Genomic DNA, 17,739 nt, shown 5'->3' on the forward strand with positions numbered 1-17,739 from the left:
AGCGCATGTGACAAATACAATTTCATTTGATTTGTATCCAATACACTCACTGAGTGACAGAAACAGAGAAGAGTGCATTTATTGCTTAAGAGCTATAGAAAATGTTATGGCACTGTGAGTGAGACATGATCAGATGATCGAAAGCTCATTGAGTCATACTGCATGTTACATCCTGTCCAATATGTATGTTGCTAATTATACCTCTACCACAAAGCATCTAGCAGTTATTTATTCTCATGTTGCAGTCAGACACAGGCTACATTTAGAATTACTTAGCTATTAAAGGCAAGAAAAAAAGTTCACGCTCTCATGACTGTTTACACTTGAAGAGTTTATTTACAAAATGCTATATCCACCCATTTTTCACATTTGGTTGCTTATGGGTACCTTCATGTGTGTGTAAAATATTACTGTTCTCAGATTTTTTATTAATAGATTTTAGATGTGTATGAAAATGTATTTTTTTGCTAAATGTTATACAGTATATCCATTCTTTAGCCGGAATGGAATGTTCGTATCCTATATATTTGACTGTGATATCTGGATGTCTCACCTAGCAATCTTAAGATGAATGCACTTACTGCAAGTCGCTCTGAATAAGCAATGACTAAACAATGTTTGTATATATTGATGTCACAAATGTATCATTTGTACATTTCTTTATACAACATGTAGTTATTTGTTATATTTAACTGTGTAAAATCTAGCAGTACTACTTATTTATCTGAGAGTGAGGTGGATATATAATATTTTGCAAAAAATATGATTATTTGTCTCTCTGAAATTAAACCATAGATTTTAAACAAATACATGTCTGTCATTGAACAACCCCATGCCATGATTAGATAGTGAAAAAACAGACCAATCTCTTTCATAATTTCTTCAAACAATAAATGCTAATTTACCAACATTTCTGAAAATGGATATAGAGCGTAAAGTTTTTAACTCATACAGCTTGGGTGGTTTACAATAGTGAGTTATCAGGTTAAGGGGTGCATACCTTAAATTATTTGGATGGGATACAGTCTTTATAAATGATGAATGGATTCTTCCTTATGTAGCTGCTTACAGAAGTTGACCAACTCATTGGCTGTCAAGTTCTAAATATAATATCCACTACTCCAAATGTAATTGAATGATTCCATGTTTCTCAACCATGATAAATGATAGTGTAATTCTACATGTCACCTACAGTTCGGCTTCCATATAACAAACATTATTGTTTATTGTTTATTGCTGTAAGTAGAACCTATATCGAGTCACTTGACGAAAGGCCACAGAATCAAAAGCCGAAACCGAGGAATCACATAATGTTTATTTTGTGTCAAACGCAAAGAGGTGAACAGACACAGAATGAGGCTGAAATCCAATCGATTGTTATTGTGCAGACATGCATAGTAATTTTTAGTGAGTGGCCATGTTTTAAAGACACTTCCGTTTGTTTCTTACTGGAACTCAACCTGATTAAATATAACAGAAATCAAACTGTGCAGGTGAGAATGAAGCAAACACCTCTAAAATAGTGGAGGCTGCTAATAATGGCCAGAATGGAGTGAACAGAATGGTATCAAATACATGGTTTTCATGTGTTTAATACCGTTCAATTAACTCCATTCCAGACATTATTAGGAGCCATCCTCCCCTCAGCAGCCTCCACTGCAGTCTAAAAGTATTACTATGTTGACTAAAATGTAACCCAATGTTAGTAATCTTTGTGCAGGTTCAGATATTCCCCAGCAGTCTATAGCTGCGTGGTGACTTGTCTCAGTTCTGCTCAAAATGTATTCAGTGTCAACCAGTTTTGTAACAAGAAGTGTCAAAAGTTGAGTAGTCAATAAAAAGATAAGATATTGAATACATAGAATGGTTACATGTGAATTACTTTACACAGATAGTAGGCAGGACAAAGAGCGTTACACACTTTCAATTGTTAACTTAACACTGGTGCAGCAGGTTAAACATAAAATGCGGATTACATTTTTTTAAATTATCATCAGAGAATTTAAAACAGGCAGGCAATAATGACTCGAAAGTCAAACATTAAACTAATTTTTATTATATTTAAACTACATTAGTACAGCATGCACTTTGAACTTACCCTGGCTCTATCTATCTCATTCTCAGTGTCACCAGATCACAAACTTCTGACATAAATGCCTGTCAATTGTAATCCAAACTCAACAAAACCATGGGACTCCACTTTTGACACCTGAATAAGTTTGTCTCTTTGCGCCTATGAGAGATCTGAAGCCTTTGACCCTCCTCTCTGCACAACATACTTGTGTCTGAGCGTTGTAATTGCATGGTTCCTGCATCATAACATATCTCCCTTCCCAGTCAGATCCAAGCCTGATAAAGTTCCTTTGGGAGAAGAAGTTCAGGCTTTCTGAGGAAAATGTGTATTTCAAAGTATCTTGCCCCATAAGTGAATGTGTTGTTTGATGTGTCTTTTGTCATGTTGTTTCAAGTACAACATTAGACTGCGGTGTAATGCATATCATCTCTGCAGTTCATGTAAAGCGGTGATTCAGGATAGCTTGTAAATTATTTTAATGAACAAATTAATGTGAACATTTTTATTTCAGAATCTAGACATACTCCATATGTTAGAGCACACTATAAAGGAGGATAATGACACCAAGATGTTGTCTGTATCATGTACAGTTCACAGATCATAGGGTCGAACAGGAGGCATGTAAGGTCTAAAAGGGCCTAAAATGGCCACTTTCATCATGATTTTCAAAAAAATAGTTTGTGAAACAAATGTAAAAAGCATGTTAAACATCCTTTCTCTGAAGTTTCTATGCGAGATCTGTCAAAACAATCTCTTTGCAAGATCACCCCCACTGGCGTGGAATCGCCAACTGAACAACCCTGATCTAAATCCTCCCTAATCCCTCTCGTCTCTCCTATAATTTTTCTATTACTCTATCTGACCTAAAAACATGTTCATGCACTTTTTACAGCTCTTTAAATTACTGTGAGCGTGAGTGGTATAACCAGAGAACTTTTACATTTTAATATTGTTTGAAAAGTTGAAAAGCGTCCTGGATTGATTCCCCTCTTCCCCTGGAGTCAAACTCACCACTTCCTGCCGCCACAGCTCAAAAAAGCATACTCTCCGGTGACGTTACCTCAGCAGTGCCGCCCTGTAACTGACCCTCTTTTCCTTTGTCTTCCATGGTTTCCTCTGTCCTTCCTATTTCATTATCGCTGTGGCCAAAGCATTAAACGGACTGGCCACAACCTCATGACTAACGCTAGCAGACAGAACCTCATGTGTTTCTCCTGACTATTGTGTGTGGTGTCATTGACAGCAGTGGTCATGCTGATCACCATTGTATTCCTGCTCTTTTCTTTTGAACACACTTCCTTCACCACTATTGGCAATTGAGGAGTCACAGATTCAAGACTGAACTATAGCTATAGTCTCCTGAGAAGTTGAACTTGTTCAACGAATCAGTTGACTGCAACTTTCAGTGAAAAAGTCAAGTTACCAGACAGAAATACGGTAAACAAATCTCTTCCTGAAGTTTTAACTTGAATATTTAATTGCATTCGTCACATGCTTCGTAAACAACAGGTTTAGACTAACAGTGAAATGCTTACTTACGGGCCCTTCCCAACAATGCAGAGAGAAAGAAAATAGAGAAATAATAGAAAAGTAAAACACTTAATAATAAAAGTAATAATAAATACATAATGAGTAACAATAACTTGCCTATATACACAGGGTGCCAGTACCGAGCTGTCGGGAGCTTCATGAAATGGGTTTCCATGGCCGAGAAGCCTAAGATCACCATGCGCAATGCCAACCATCGGCTGGAGTGGTGTAAAGGTCGCCGCCATTGGACTGTGGAGGAGTGGAAACGCGTTCTCTGGAGTGATGAATCACGTTTCACCATCTGGCAGTCTAACGGACAAATCTGGGTTTGGCGGATGCCAGGAGAACGCTACCTGCCCCAATGCATAGTGCCAACTGTAAAGTTTGGTGGAAAAGGAATAATGGTCTGGGGCTATGCCCCTTAGCTCCATGGTTTGGGCTAGGCCCTTTAGCTCCAGTGAAGGGAAATCTTAACGATACAGCATTCAATGACATTCTAGATGATTCTGTGCTTCCAACTTTGTGGCAACAGTTCAGGGGAGGCCCTTTCCTGTTTCAGCATGAAAATGCCCCCGTGTACAAAGCGAGGTCCATACAGAAATGGTTTGTCGAGATCGGTGTGGAAGAACTTGACTGGCCTACACAGAGCCCTGACCTCAACCCCATCAAACACCTTTGGGATGTATTGGAACACTAACTGCGAGCCAGGCCTAATCAGTGCCCGACCTCACTAATGCTCTTGCGGCTGAATGGAAGCAAGTCCTTGCAGCAATATTCCATCATCATCTAGTGGAAAGCGTTCCCAGAAGAGTGGAAGCTGTTATAGCAGCAAAGGGGGGACCAACCACATATTATTGCCCATAATTTTGCAATGAGTTACCACATACTTTTGATCATGTACTGTGTGTACATATAACTAGGAATATTATGCCCGATAAAAACTGTAGTAGCAGTGCATGTGATGAGCCAAAACGTTTGTGCAAAAAGCGTCAATGCGGATAGTCCGGGTAGCTATTTGGTTAACTATTTAGCAAACAATTTAGCAGTCTTATGGCTTGGGGGTAGAAGCTGAATATGTGGATGTTGCCTGGAACTACCTTGATTTCCTCAACAACATTTAGTTGCAGACAGTGCCTCCCTGTGGTATCTTAAGCAATGGAGGAAAGAAAATGTCCACCATCTGTGAACAGGTTCTTCTGCACCCTGCCCACAGTGTTAACTGTCTGACTTGATATGCAATTCCAACTATTTGCTTGGTATTTGTAATTGCTATGTACAAAGCCAATGAGTGTCTGTTTATCTGCCTGCCTTGCTGTATAGCTCGATGGACAACTCCCCCACCCTTCCTCCCATTCTTACTTCCTTGAGACAGATGGTACGGAGTATTTGTCACAAAAGGAGGTCATATTGTTCATTTTCATGTTTGACCGTTAGAGCCTCGCAATATAAAAACATGATCACTTCTAAACAATTTATTCATAAAACAGCTGCATTTTACCATACAGACTAATCCAACATGTATCCTATAATAGCTAGCCACTTCCTATGGAAGGGCCTCCCAGATATTAAACTTCATGGGATACTATTACTCTATTAACTGTAAAAGGCCCCGTAAAGGCCCCATGTAATGAAGTGCTTCACCTTTAATCAACAGTCATCCCTTCATAGGCACATACATAGAGTGAGGGAAAGACTGTGGCCCCAATGCGATCAAATAGGCAAGTCACACTGCAGGGTCACTACTTACAAACACTTTACAGATAATACTTTTACCTGTGTCTGTGTTGGAGATGGAGAAGTGGGAGCGATAACAGGTGTAGGTTCAGCCACAGCAGCAGGACTCACTGTCGGGGCCTTCTCCACTATTATAGGGGACTCATCCAGCTTCAGGTCCAATATGGATTCATAAATATTCTCAGAGTCCTCCTTTGATTCATCCTCAGCCTCCACACTAGATTTCTCATTTTCTCCCTCCTCCAGCTCCAGAGGACATTCCGGCTCTTTCAGAGGTTCCTGATGGGGAATCCCGTCACCGGTGACCTCGGCATCAGGAATGATGGGCCTCTCCACTGGGACTGCCTGGGAGGGCCGTTGGAGGGGGTCAGCTGGGCTGAAGCTGGGGGCTCGGGGGTTCAGGGAGAGAGGCTCCTCCACCGACAGGGAGGAGCCGAAGAGCGAACCGGAACTCAGGCTTAATTGCTTCTTGTGTTTGGCACTACTGTTGGCTTGAGGCGAGGGCACTGTTAAGGGAACCTCAAGGGCAACGTAGGAGTGAAGGCCCGGCAGAGAGTCGTTCAGTCCGCTGCGCTTCAATGCCCCAGGAGACGGGTCGTGGAATTCTACGGGTACGCCAAATGTGGACATGCGGTGCTCAGTCTTCTGATGTCTCTTCGGGGAGCGGAGACGGATAGTCACCTCATCTCCTGCCCTCGTTTCTGCCCGGTCTGGTACGGAGTGCTTTGGGACTGGCACTGGCACCGGCGCAGGAACCGGGACCAAATCGGGACTGGGTGGGTCAGCAAAGTCCAGCGGGGATGGGAACTCTGCGGGGAGCTCCTTGACATATTTAGCAGGTATATAGAAGGGCCTTGCTTGCTCGTTCTTCCTCACGTGCCACCAGTGGTCGTTGGTCTTGGCCAGCAGGATGTATCGTTCGTTGGGCTTGATGGACACCAGGCCCCCGTCGCGGCCCGTGTACTCGTACTCAAACTCTACCAGCACCAGCCCCATGTTGCACACCAAGGAGGACATTGTGGCAGCGTGGTGGCCGTGGCAGTGTCTATTGTGGCCAGCCACCCCCTCCCTTTCCCCAAGGACGGTCAAGGCTCCACTACAGCCCTCCTAAAGGGAACAAAAAAATATTAAAATTGTTACATTACTCATACTTTTCAAAGGTATTGCATTACCTTACTGTTCTTGTAAATATACAGTATGTTCTGTACATATACAGTTGAAGTCGAAAGTTGACATACACCTTAGCCAAAAACATTTAAACTCAGTTTTTCACAATTCCTGACATTTAATCCTAGTAAAAATTCCCTGTCTTAGGTCAGTTAGGATCACCACTTTATTTTAAGAATGTGAAATGTCAGAATAATAGTAGAGAGAATGATTTATTTCAGCTTTTATTGCTTTCATCACATTCCCAGTGGGTCAGAAGTTTACATACACTCAATTAGTATTTGGTAGCATTGCCTTTAAATTGTTTATCTTGGGTCAAACGTTTTGGGTAGCCTTCCACAAGCTACCCACAATAAGTTGGGTGAATTTTGGCCCATTCCTCCTGACAGAGCTGGTGTAACTGAGTCAGGTTTGCATGCCTCCTTGCTCCCACACGCTTTTTCAGTTCTGCCCACAAATATTCTATTGGATTGAGGTCAGGGCTTTGTGATGGCCACTCCAATATCTTGACTTTCTTGTCCTTAAGCCATTTTGCCACGGCTTTGGAAGTATTCTTGGGGTCATTGTCCATTTGGAAGACCCATATGCGACCAAGCTTTAACTTCCTGACTGATGTCTTGAGATGTTGCTTCAATATATCCACATAATTTTCCCGCCTCATGATGCCTTCTATTTGGTGAAGTGCACCAGTCCCTCTTGCAGCAAAGCACCCCCACAACATGATGCTGCCACCCCCGTGCTTCACTGTTGGGATGTTCTTCAGCTTGCAAGCCTCCCCCTTTTTCCTCCAAACATAACAATGGTCATTATGGCCAAACAGTTCTATTTTTGTTTCATCAGACCAGAGGACATTTCTCCAAAAAGTACGATATTTGTCCCCATGTGCAGTTGCAAACCGTAGTCTAGCTTTTTTTATGGCAGCTTTGGAGCAGTGGCTTCTTCCTTGCTGAGCGGCCTTTCAGGTTATGTTGATATAGCACTCGTTTTACTGTGAATATAGACACTTTTGTACCTGTTTCCACCAGCATCGTCACAAGGTCCTTTGCTGTTGTTCTGGGATTGATTTGCACTTTTCGCACCAAAGTACGTTCATCTCTAGGAGACAAAACGCGTCTCCTTCCTGAGCGGTATGATGGCTGCGTGGTCCCGTAGTGTTTATACCTGCGTACCTTTGTTTGTACAGATGAACGTGGTACCTTCAGGCGTTTGGAAATTTCTCCCAAGGATGAACCAGACCTGTGAAGGTCTACAATTTTTGGCTGATTTATTTTGATTTCCCATGATGTCAAGCAAAGAGGCCCTGAGTTTGAAGGTAGGCCATGAAATACATCCACAGGTACACCTCCAACTGACTCAAATTATGTCGATTTGCCTATCAGAAGTTTCTAAAGCCATGACATAATTTTCCAAGCTGTTTAAAGGCACAGTCAACTTAGTGTATGTAAACTTCTGACCCACTGGAATTGTGATAGAGTGAATTATAAGGGAAATAATCTGTCTGTAAACAATTGTTGGAAAAATGACTTGTGTCATGCACAAAGTAGATGTCCTAACCGACTTGCCAAAACTATAGTTTGTTAACAAGAAATTTGTGGAGTGGGTGAAAAACTAGTTTTAATGACTCCAACCTAAGTGTATGTAAACTTCCGACTTCAACTGTACATCTTCATGTTTTTAAATATACATATACATATTGCAGTACACATGATCTTGTCACTATCAAATGGTAGTATATAAGTATATATATACATGGGAATGTGTACATTAGGTCATTCCAGTTGAAGCACCAACACTACAAAATATGTGTTCAGCAAACACGGCAGATCTCTCGATGGCCACGCCCCACGCCCATTGTCAACAGATACTGTTTAACTTCAAAGATTACCCAGCTGCCAAGTGGTCACACACACACTACCAGTAGATATAATAGTCAACCCCCTATAGCTCTATATCATGACAGCACATAGATCACTGCTTGTGACACATCTGGACATCTGTCAATCCAGCAAATGTGGAAATGACATGTCATGATAATGCTGTTCTCCATTTAGAAGTTTCATATAAGTCCTTTAAGGAAGTTGGTTGGAATGAATTTGATTTGGTTGATATGCATGTCCATTTTAGGGCTTAAAATGTACTGTTTCAAGCCCTAAAATGGACAAGTGTTATGTCATGAAAAAAGCAGAACATGTCATATGTTCCCTTTTAGCTTTCCTAAATTATTTTTCTGACTATGCATGTCACCAGATTGTGTTAGCCTGTTAAGCTAAACCCTAGGTATTATCTTGGGGAGCCAATGCAAGTATTCAGGTCTCTGGCAAGGTTACTCATCACACAAGCGTAGTCACCTCTTGTTGCACTAACTAACTAGTTTGGTAGAGTATAATGTAATTTGGTAGAGGATGATATTTTCATGGTGTTTTTCATGGTCATTGTAAATATTACAGATTTTCCCTGACTGGTGAAAAATCACAGCACCGGAAGCCTTTCCTAAGCTTTAAACATCCTATAAATACCTTCTGTCTCTCCTCTCCTCTGCGTGTTTGTTTGTCCCAGTCAATCATTTGGCTAACCCTTATTTTCAGGATTTTAATGAATATCTGCATTGCTTGATTTGCGAGTGTGACAGTTTAATGGTAGTTCCATCCTCTCTTTGGGCTGGCTGGGATGGGGCGTACACAAAGAGAGAAGCAGGAAAAAGTAGTGTCGTTCTCAGCAACATGACATAATATATTATAACATCGACCAATCCGTGGCGGGCCAGACATCATGAAACAGGATGTGCTCGCGATGGAAATCGTTCCTCATCACAGATCTGGGAGCAGCATACCCTACACTAATACCCTTGTACTAACTGTAATCTTTAGGGGTCAAAACTGACCTTAGATCAGCTGAAAGGTCACATGCATGCACATACAATGCACGCCCACACATGTGCATAAACAGACCTCACACACAATAGAAAAATTCCATATCCATTTTGACATCATAGCCTGTTTTGGTCTTGTTTAAGAGTAGCTTACCGTGATGTGTCAAAGTGAGAACAAGTTGACCTCTCTCCTCAATGCCAATTTAGACCAGTCAAAACATGTTGTCATAGAAACCAAGTGAACCCTCTTTCTCTCACATTTTGAGAATATCACACAGACACACACCCACACACATATATGTCTCTCTTATCTCATACCACAGCGCTAAACCACACACTGTCTACCACTCAAGGAAACACAACTCTATTTAACCTAAGGGAAAGGGTGGTTTTTGCCTATTTCAACACTGAAAATGAAAATACATTGCATTTGTATGCTTGTTCTATGTTTTTATATCAGTATTCTCAATTACAGGTAGATTGAACGGCTTTCTTCATTATTACTAATGACTGATACTCTGCATACTGCTTGCCATTGTGTGCAGGCCCAAATACCAGTAGTCAAACACAGTGACAGTGTATTTTAACACTACATAGCATACAGCATGTTCTTGTACAGGTGTCTCCTCTCAATAGATTTGTCTTATGCACCAATATTCTCTTAGAATAACACAGTGCAGCTTGAGCAATTCCCATAGACCAGTAGAACAGCCCACGGAGCATGTCTGCCAATGCTACAATGTGTCTGGCTTGTATTTCTGGTCTAACCTGATTCTGCTACGTGATCAGATGTGCTCACTGCTCAGGTAATTAACCAGTGATGAAGGACTGACAATCAAAAATAACTCTGGGGAGGGAGAGGGGACAAGGCAGGACTAGTCATGTGATATATCCTTTCTGTGTCTGTCGCTGCAGTGGGATGAAAGAGAGATGAGAGAGAATTTAGAGAAAGGGAAATGAGAGAAAGAGGGTTTAGAGATAAAGAGAGAGAGGAGAAAGATAGAGAAGGGGAAAAGAGAAAAAAAATCATTGGCCAGCTATTCCCTTTATCCCTCTCTACTTTGTTTACACTGTAAACACTGGCCCCTTCCAGCTCCACCTCTGCATGGAACCTGGAAGCCACTCCCATCATTCACTCCAACCTAACAACAAAACTGGTTAACAGACTGGATGACATATTAGATGGGACTCCAGTGCAAGGCAGTGCATTTCAATTGAATAACCTACACCATTCCATAGTCATTTTTAGGCCTTGGGGATGTTTTGTGGATTATCTGTTCAGAGTCAGACCTACATCTGTAGCAGCCGAGCCATCCTCCCTATATCACTGACAACCTGCTCCAGCATGCCCGAATAGCAGAGTAGGTCCTCTGCAGAGGTCAGAACCACCACAGCCTGAGAGAGCAGAGGGTGGAGACGGAGAGAGCGGAACAGCCCAACCACTGCTTCTACACTGAACAGAGGGAGGGAGTTGGCCCAACGGAATGGCAATCCTGTGGTTTACCAAAGGAACAGAAACCCAAGAAGGGAGCGCCTAGCCCGGCTCCAGAGATAAAGCCACACAAACTCTCAGTGCCAAGCTCACTGCTCGTGTATCCATATCTCGTAACATGACATAACAAATAAGGCTTTGTGAAAATGCAGAGTTTCATAGGATTGAACTAGGGCGCTTCTAGTAGAGAAAAGTAACCTGTTTGACGACTTAATAACATTTCAGTGACTCCCTCCCTCTGGGAAAGAACAGAAAGGGAGAAGAATGATCGATATGCTCAATGCAGTGATTCATCATGTCAGTGCAAGTCAGAAAAGAGTGCCCGTCCCAGCAAACTTTTTCTGGGTCTCAAAACGTTCCCAAAATGTTTATAAAATGTTTTCAGAACAGATTCTGTACATTGTTCTTGCCTTTCACTGTACCATTTCAATCACACACATGCATTTATTTCTTACAATGCACAATGTTTTCATAACTTTATCAAGTGTGATTGTAGACTTTTTGTGTTCAGAAAGTGTCTGTTGTAGCATTAATGTCTTAACATTGGCTCAAAATAACAAATACAGTATCTAACACTCAACGAACATCCTTGCTGGGTTGGTATCTACGCTGTTGAGGAACACCCTCCAACTCAAAAAGGCTGATGAAAAGGGAGAACAATTGGAGGAGGCAGATCCCATTCAGCCTGTGTTTAAATACGGAAACCTCTCTTTTTCCTCTGGTTGGGCTCCCTTTGACCTCGCTCAGTGTCTCTGGTTCCTGGCCGGATGTCTAGGATGGAAAAGAGTAAGGCTGCACTGCTTAGCTTACCCCTGCAAATATGGGACACCTCTGAACTGTGGCGCTCCACACTCCCAGGCCTCGACACTAAACCTTGTTCCAAATTTAGCACGGCTCTCTATTCTCTAATTTTGTTAACCTTTCAAATAAGGCTATGCAGAGCTCAAGGCAGAACAATGGCGCATAATCTTAGAGCTTTAAAGATTCAAGAGAAAAGCAGTGATGGTGGTTAATGCAACCACATTAAATGGGTAGCTGAGTTTGTAGAGCGGTGGGCCAGTAACCGAATGGTTGCTAGATCGAATCCCTGAGCTGACAAGGTAAAACAAATTGTCGTTCTGCCCCTGAACAAGGCAGTTAACCCACTGTTCCTAGGCTGTCATTGTAAATAAGAATTTGTTCTTAACTGACTTGCCTAGTTAAATAAAGAAAAGTAGTCACAAAACCAACATGAACCAATGGTTCAGTTCTGCCATTCAAAAATTAACCAAAACACCTGAACAAGGTGATGTTGGTTTGTGGGACACAGAAGTGTCTCAATAGGAGGGAGGGTGGACTTGCTGGAATGTGTCCTGTACAGATGTAGGATCTATATTGTCGCAGCAAATTAATCCTGTAGCAACAGGACTTGAAAGTTTAGTCCATAATGTTGCTTGATCGGTGGTTATGGTATTAGCTGGCCAAATGTAGGCTACATGAAAAGTCTAATACTGTTAAAACAACCCTATGTGAGAGTGTGTGTTTTCAGTGAATGTATGTAAAGCTCATCTGCATTTCCTGCGGTGCAGGAACACTCTCAGCAACAAAAAAGGGATCTAATTAAGATCCTACACCTGTATGTGTATAACCGAGCCCGCGGCACTACCCTCTTTCCATCCACACCCACCCCAACCAGGCAGGAGCAGGAATGTAGTGTGAGCGCTCCAGGGACACATACACTCAATATGTTCCTGTCCTGTAAACACACCCAACAACACACTCAACAACACACTCAAACCAGAGAAAGAGAGGAATATAAAGGGACACCCATACTATCTCTGAATTTATGGCTGTCATAAAATCAAATGCTGAGATTAGCCACAGAAAGCGATGAAAGATTTAACCTGAAGGTGAAGGTTTAGATATGTATATGAATCATGACCACTGGGGTGTTGACCAAACACCACAAGATCATTCTCAGAGATCAACATGTGACACAATCGTAATTTTCCTGAGTGATTCGCATGTGACAGAATCACAACAACATCCATGGTGAACTTTCACCCTTTCACTAAGTATGTGATTGGTCAAACACAGACAACAACAGCCAAACAGCAGTCACACACTGGGCATCTAGCGTTAAACATGTGTTGTTTTCATACATTTGAATAAGAGCCCTCGCCCCTGGCTTGTTAAAAAAAGGTCCCACTTCCCAACAGAACCCTCAAACAACATTTCTGCCATGGCAACAAAAAAACAAAAAAAGTATACACTTCTGAGTAACAAGGTGTGATAAGGTACAACAATCACCACATAAATAAGTCTATTAAAAGATTTTTGCAGAAAATGTACCTGGAGCAAGAGGACAGCAAAACCATCCTATAGCCTGTGTTCCCAGCTCCCACGGTTTCTTCAGCAGAGTCCCAGATCTCACTAACAGGTTGCTCTGTTCTGTCTTTCACTCTTTTCTTCTCACTGATCCCCCCTGCCCTCTCCTTCTTCTTCCTCTGGCCGGCCTCCACTCCCCTCCTCCGCTTTCTGTCTTTTCACCTGGGGCTGAAAGGTTCCAGCTCTGGTTGGAGGAGCTCTGGGCAGTGTGTGTGTGAGAGAGAGAATGTGTGTATGTGTGTGTGTGTGTGTGTGTGTATGTGTGTGAGGGAGGGAGAGTGCTCTTTGCGTGTGTGCCGGTCGCAGCTTGCCTGCTTCTTCTGTCTGCATTCATTTCCTGTTCTAGCGCGCACATCCCCGCTTCAGAGAAGTGAGAGGCAGAGCGACAGGAAGAAAGAGTGAGACAGAGAGAGAGAGAGAGAGAGAGAACAAACACCATTGTAAATACAACCCATATTTATGTTTATTTATTTTCCCTTTTGCGCTTTAACTATTTGCACATTGTTACAAACTGTATATAGACATAATATAACATTTGAAATTTCTTTATTCTTTTGGAACTTCTGTGAGTGTAAGGTTTACTGTTAATTTGTATTGTTTATTTCATTTTTGTTTATTATCTACTTCACTTGCTTTGGCAATGTTAACATATGTGTCCCATACCAATAAAGCCCTTAAATTGAATTGAAATGTAATTTAATTGAGAGAGAGAGAGAGAGAGAGAGAGAGAGAGAGAGAGAGAGAGAGAGAGAGAGAGAGAGAGAGAGAGAGAGAGAGAGAGAGAGAGAGAGAGAGAGAGAGAGAGAGAGAGAGAGAGAGAGAGAGAGAGAGAGAGAGAGAGAGAGAGAGAGAGAGAGAGAGAGAGAGAGAGAGAGAGAGAGAGAGAGAGAGAGAGAGAGAGAGCACTAGGTTGGGGTCTATGTATGGGCATTATGAGGGCAGCTAGTCTCTCATTCACAGGTCTTTGAAAGATTCTGATGAATAGATAGAGGAAGCCATATGACTGGCTGCAATGAGCTATTATTCGACAACAGCATTTAAATGATTGAAAAATGGCAAAGTTGATTTGGTCAAAATGATTTTAGGATGTAGACAAAAGGGAGTTAGTTGTCTTTATGAAGTTGTAGAGTGAGGGCTAAAAAGCATTAAACAACAGATTTTGTCTATCCAATAAGTTCTTTAATGATAAGTTAATAATAATTAAATTCTGTGTCAGTTGGCAAAACAGAAACGCCCTTTTAAATGCCCTATTTTATCCTGGGGGAAACATTAATTTAGTGTGTGAGCCAAATAAAGTGATTTGGGTTATAAGTGAACCTATAATGTAGCCAACTTAGTTATTTTTCCTGTGGGAGGCAGCAAAAATCATGTCAAAAATGATTCTGCATCATCTGACTGAGTTTGCATTGTGTGCATAGCTGGGGGAAGTAGGGGCAATTTAAAAAAAATTATGTACATATATATATATATATAATATGTTTTTATTTTAGAAAAATTTATTATTTCACAAAAGTAGTGCACTCACTCGGGCCTTTAATAGTCCCAAACGAATTCCAGCAGCTATGGTTGTGTGACATCAGACTAGGCAGTGTAGTAAGACACATGACTAATGGACAAGAGACTATACACACACAGTCAGCGACTCTGGCTTGATGACTGGGATGCCCATCAAAAATAGAAACCTTGCAGATGGACCATGGAGCAAAAAAATTATAAATGTTGTTTCCAGGGGTGAAATTAATTCATACCAACCAGCGACTCACACCCATAAGGGCTCCATTGGAACCGCCATAGAACCGCTATCATTACGTTTTTATTTACTATTGAAAAAAGCATTGGCGCTATCTAGTGGCCGTTTTTGTCATCGCATGAAAGTGGTCCATGATGACGTAGGTGAACGAAACAGTAACAAATGTATCAAGCAAACAAGCTTCCTCTAAAAACTGCAACAATATCACCCCTGTAAACTCCTTTATGCCTTGCTAAGCATTAGTCTTGTAGCTAGTTAAGTAAAAGCAGAATATTGTTGTATGTTAGCAACTATGTATTTACTCTTTCTGTAATTATTATTATTAATTAACTATTATTATTATTTATTCTTTCTGGCCAGGTCGCAGTTGTAAATGAGAACTTGTTCTCAACTTGCCTACCTGGTTAAATAAAGGTGAAATAAAAAAATTATAAAATTAACTGAGCCGATGTTTATATAAACAATAACTTTCTGCAAGATTCTTTATTATTATTATTTTTTTTACCGTTATTTTACCAGGTAAGTTGACTGAGAACACGTTCTCATTTGCAGCAACGACCTGGGGAATAGTTACAGGGGAGAGGAATGAGCCAATTATAAACTGGGGATTATTAGGTGACCAAGATGGTTTGAGGGCCAGATTGGGAATTTAGCCAGGACACCGGGGTTAACACCACTACTCTTACGATAAGTGCCATGGGATCTTTAATGACCTCAGCGAGTCAGGACACCCGTTTAACGTCCCATCCGAAAGACGGCACCCTACACAGGGCAGTGTCCCCAATCACTGCCCTGGGGCATTGGGATATTTTTTAGACCAGAGGAAAGAGTGCCTCCTACTGGCCCTCCAACACCACTTCCAGCAGCATCTGGTCTCCCATCCAGGGACTGACCAGGACCGACCCTGCTTAGCTTCAGAAGCAAGCCAACAGTGGTATGCAGGGTGGTATGCTGCTAGCTAGCTAGTCTGTCTAGCAAGTAACTGTCTGTTTTGATTAATGTTAGCGTAGCTCCATCATGGAGATTGTACTGTAATTATGTTTAAGCAAAGCATTGTTTTTTTCTGTAATGTTTTCACAGTTCACAAATTTGACAGTTCGCAAACTTTTGTGGATTTTATTGGGTTTAGCGGGCTGTCTAACTATTAAGAAACACAGTGAGGACAGAGCAGGTATATTTTTCCACAGTTTCACAACTGCTAGATTTAACACATAAATATGCCAACTTTGATTCATTATTTTTCAATTATGCTTTTAGATACCAGTGTCATATGTCCACAATCCTTCCTCTGAAGGACTATTCTATGGATCACATTTTGTGAAAATCACCAAAATATTGGTTTCTCTGGGTTTCGTGAGGAATCACTATTTCACCCTAGCCAAAACCTCCCTCCTTAGGTAACATCATCCACTCCCTCCATGTCTCCCTCCACACATCCTATCTTCCCCAGCCTCACTCCTTTCCTACTGTTAGACTATTCCTCCAACTCCATTATCCTTTTCCCCCTCTCACCCAGACCACATCCTTATTCTTCCTATCAACACCTGCTATAATTATCAACCCTATCACAAAGATAAAATACTTGCATGAAATGGCTTCAAAGACAAGCAGGCAATATCGCTTTTTCTCATAATATACTTTTTGATCGCAAGTGTCTAATGAATTGTGCGCCTTATGTCTAGTTCTGTTCTCTTGAATTTTGTTCTCAACAAAGATAAGCTTCGCCTCTTCCCATCTGTCTTCACCAATGATGTACACTACATGACTAAAAGTATGTGTACACCTGCTTGTCAACACATCTCTTTCAAAAATCATGGGCATTAATATGGATTTGGTACCTTTGCTGCTATTACAGCCTCCACTTTTCTGAGAAGGCTTTCCCTTATATGTTGGAACATTTCTGCAGGGACTTGCTTCCATTCAGGCACAAGAGCATTAGTGAGGTTGGGCACTGATGTTGGGCGATTAGGCCTGGCTCGCAGTCAGCGTTCCAATACATCCCAAAGGTGTTCAATGGGGTTGAGGTCAGGGCTCTGTGCAGGCCAGTCAAATTCTTCCACACTGAACTCGACAAAACATTTCTGTATGGACCTCGCTTTGTGCACGGGGGCATTGTCATGATGAAACAGGAAAGGGCCTTCCCCAAACTGTTGCCACAAAGTTGGAAGCACAGAATCATCTAAATGTCAATTGTATGCTGTAGTGTTTAGATTTCCCTTGACTGGAACAGCCCCAGACCATTATTTCTCCTCCACCAAACTTTACAGTTGGCACTATGCATTCGGGCAGTTAGCATTCTCCTGGCATCCGCTAAACCCATATTCGTCCGTTGGACTGCCAGATGGTGAAGCATGATTCATCACTCCAGAGAACGCGTTTCGACTGTTCCAGAGTCCAATCAAATCAAATTGTATTTGTCACATGCGCTGAATAAACATGCATTATTCAAGGTCTGACAACACGGCATCTTTTTTGTTATTTTGACCAGTTGTCAGTTTCTGCAAATAAATGCTCTAAATTACATAATTTTTATTTGGAATTTGGGAGAAATGTTGTCAGTAGTTTATAGAATAAAACAAAAATGTTAATTTTACCCAAACACATACCTATCAATAGTAAAACCAGAGAAACTGCTAATTTTGCAGTGGTCTCTTAATTTTTTCCAGAGCAGTATATAGTGTATATAAACCATGGATTGCTAATTCTATGTATTGGCCATTGAGTTCCTTGAAGCCATATTGGCACTCACTAGTAGG

The 17,739-nt window shown here is 41.5% G+C and overlaps 1 protein-coding gene across 3 annotated transcripts in view; it reads right to left on the minus strand.

Annotated features, from left to right (window-relative positions):
• The window catches only part of LOC139577187 (rho GTPase-activating protein 27-like), a 32,259-nt gene extending 18,733 nt beyond the window's left edge, over nucleotides 1–13,526 (minus strand). For all 3 annotated transcript variants that reach the window (XM_071404119.1, XM_071404110.1, XM_071404101.1), the window contains exons 1-2: nucleotides 13,198–13,526; nucleotides 5,378–6,445 (exon numbers count right to left, since the gene is read on the minus strand). In XM_071404119.1, coding sequence (XP_071260220.1) covers nucleotides 5,378–6,355 — 978 coding nt within the window. In that variant the 5' untranslated portion in view covers nucleotides 6,356–6,445; nucleotides 13,198–13,526. The remainder of the gene's footprint in view (nucleotides 1–5,377; nucleotides 6,446–13,197) is intronic.
• Between the last annotated feature and the right edge of the window lie 4,213 nt (nucleotides 13,527–17,739).

Source organism: Salvelinus alpinus, chromosome 1, assembly GCF_045679555.1.
Source record: "Salvelinus alpinus chromosome 1, SLU_Salpinus.1, whole genome shotgun sequence".
Lineage (NCBI taxonomy): Eukaryota > Metazoa > Chordata > Actinopteri > Salmoniformes > Salmonidae > Salvelinus > Salvelinus alpinus.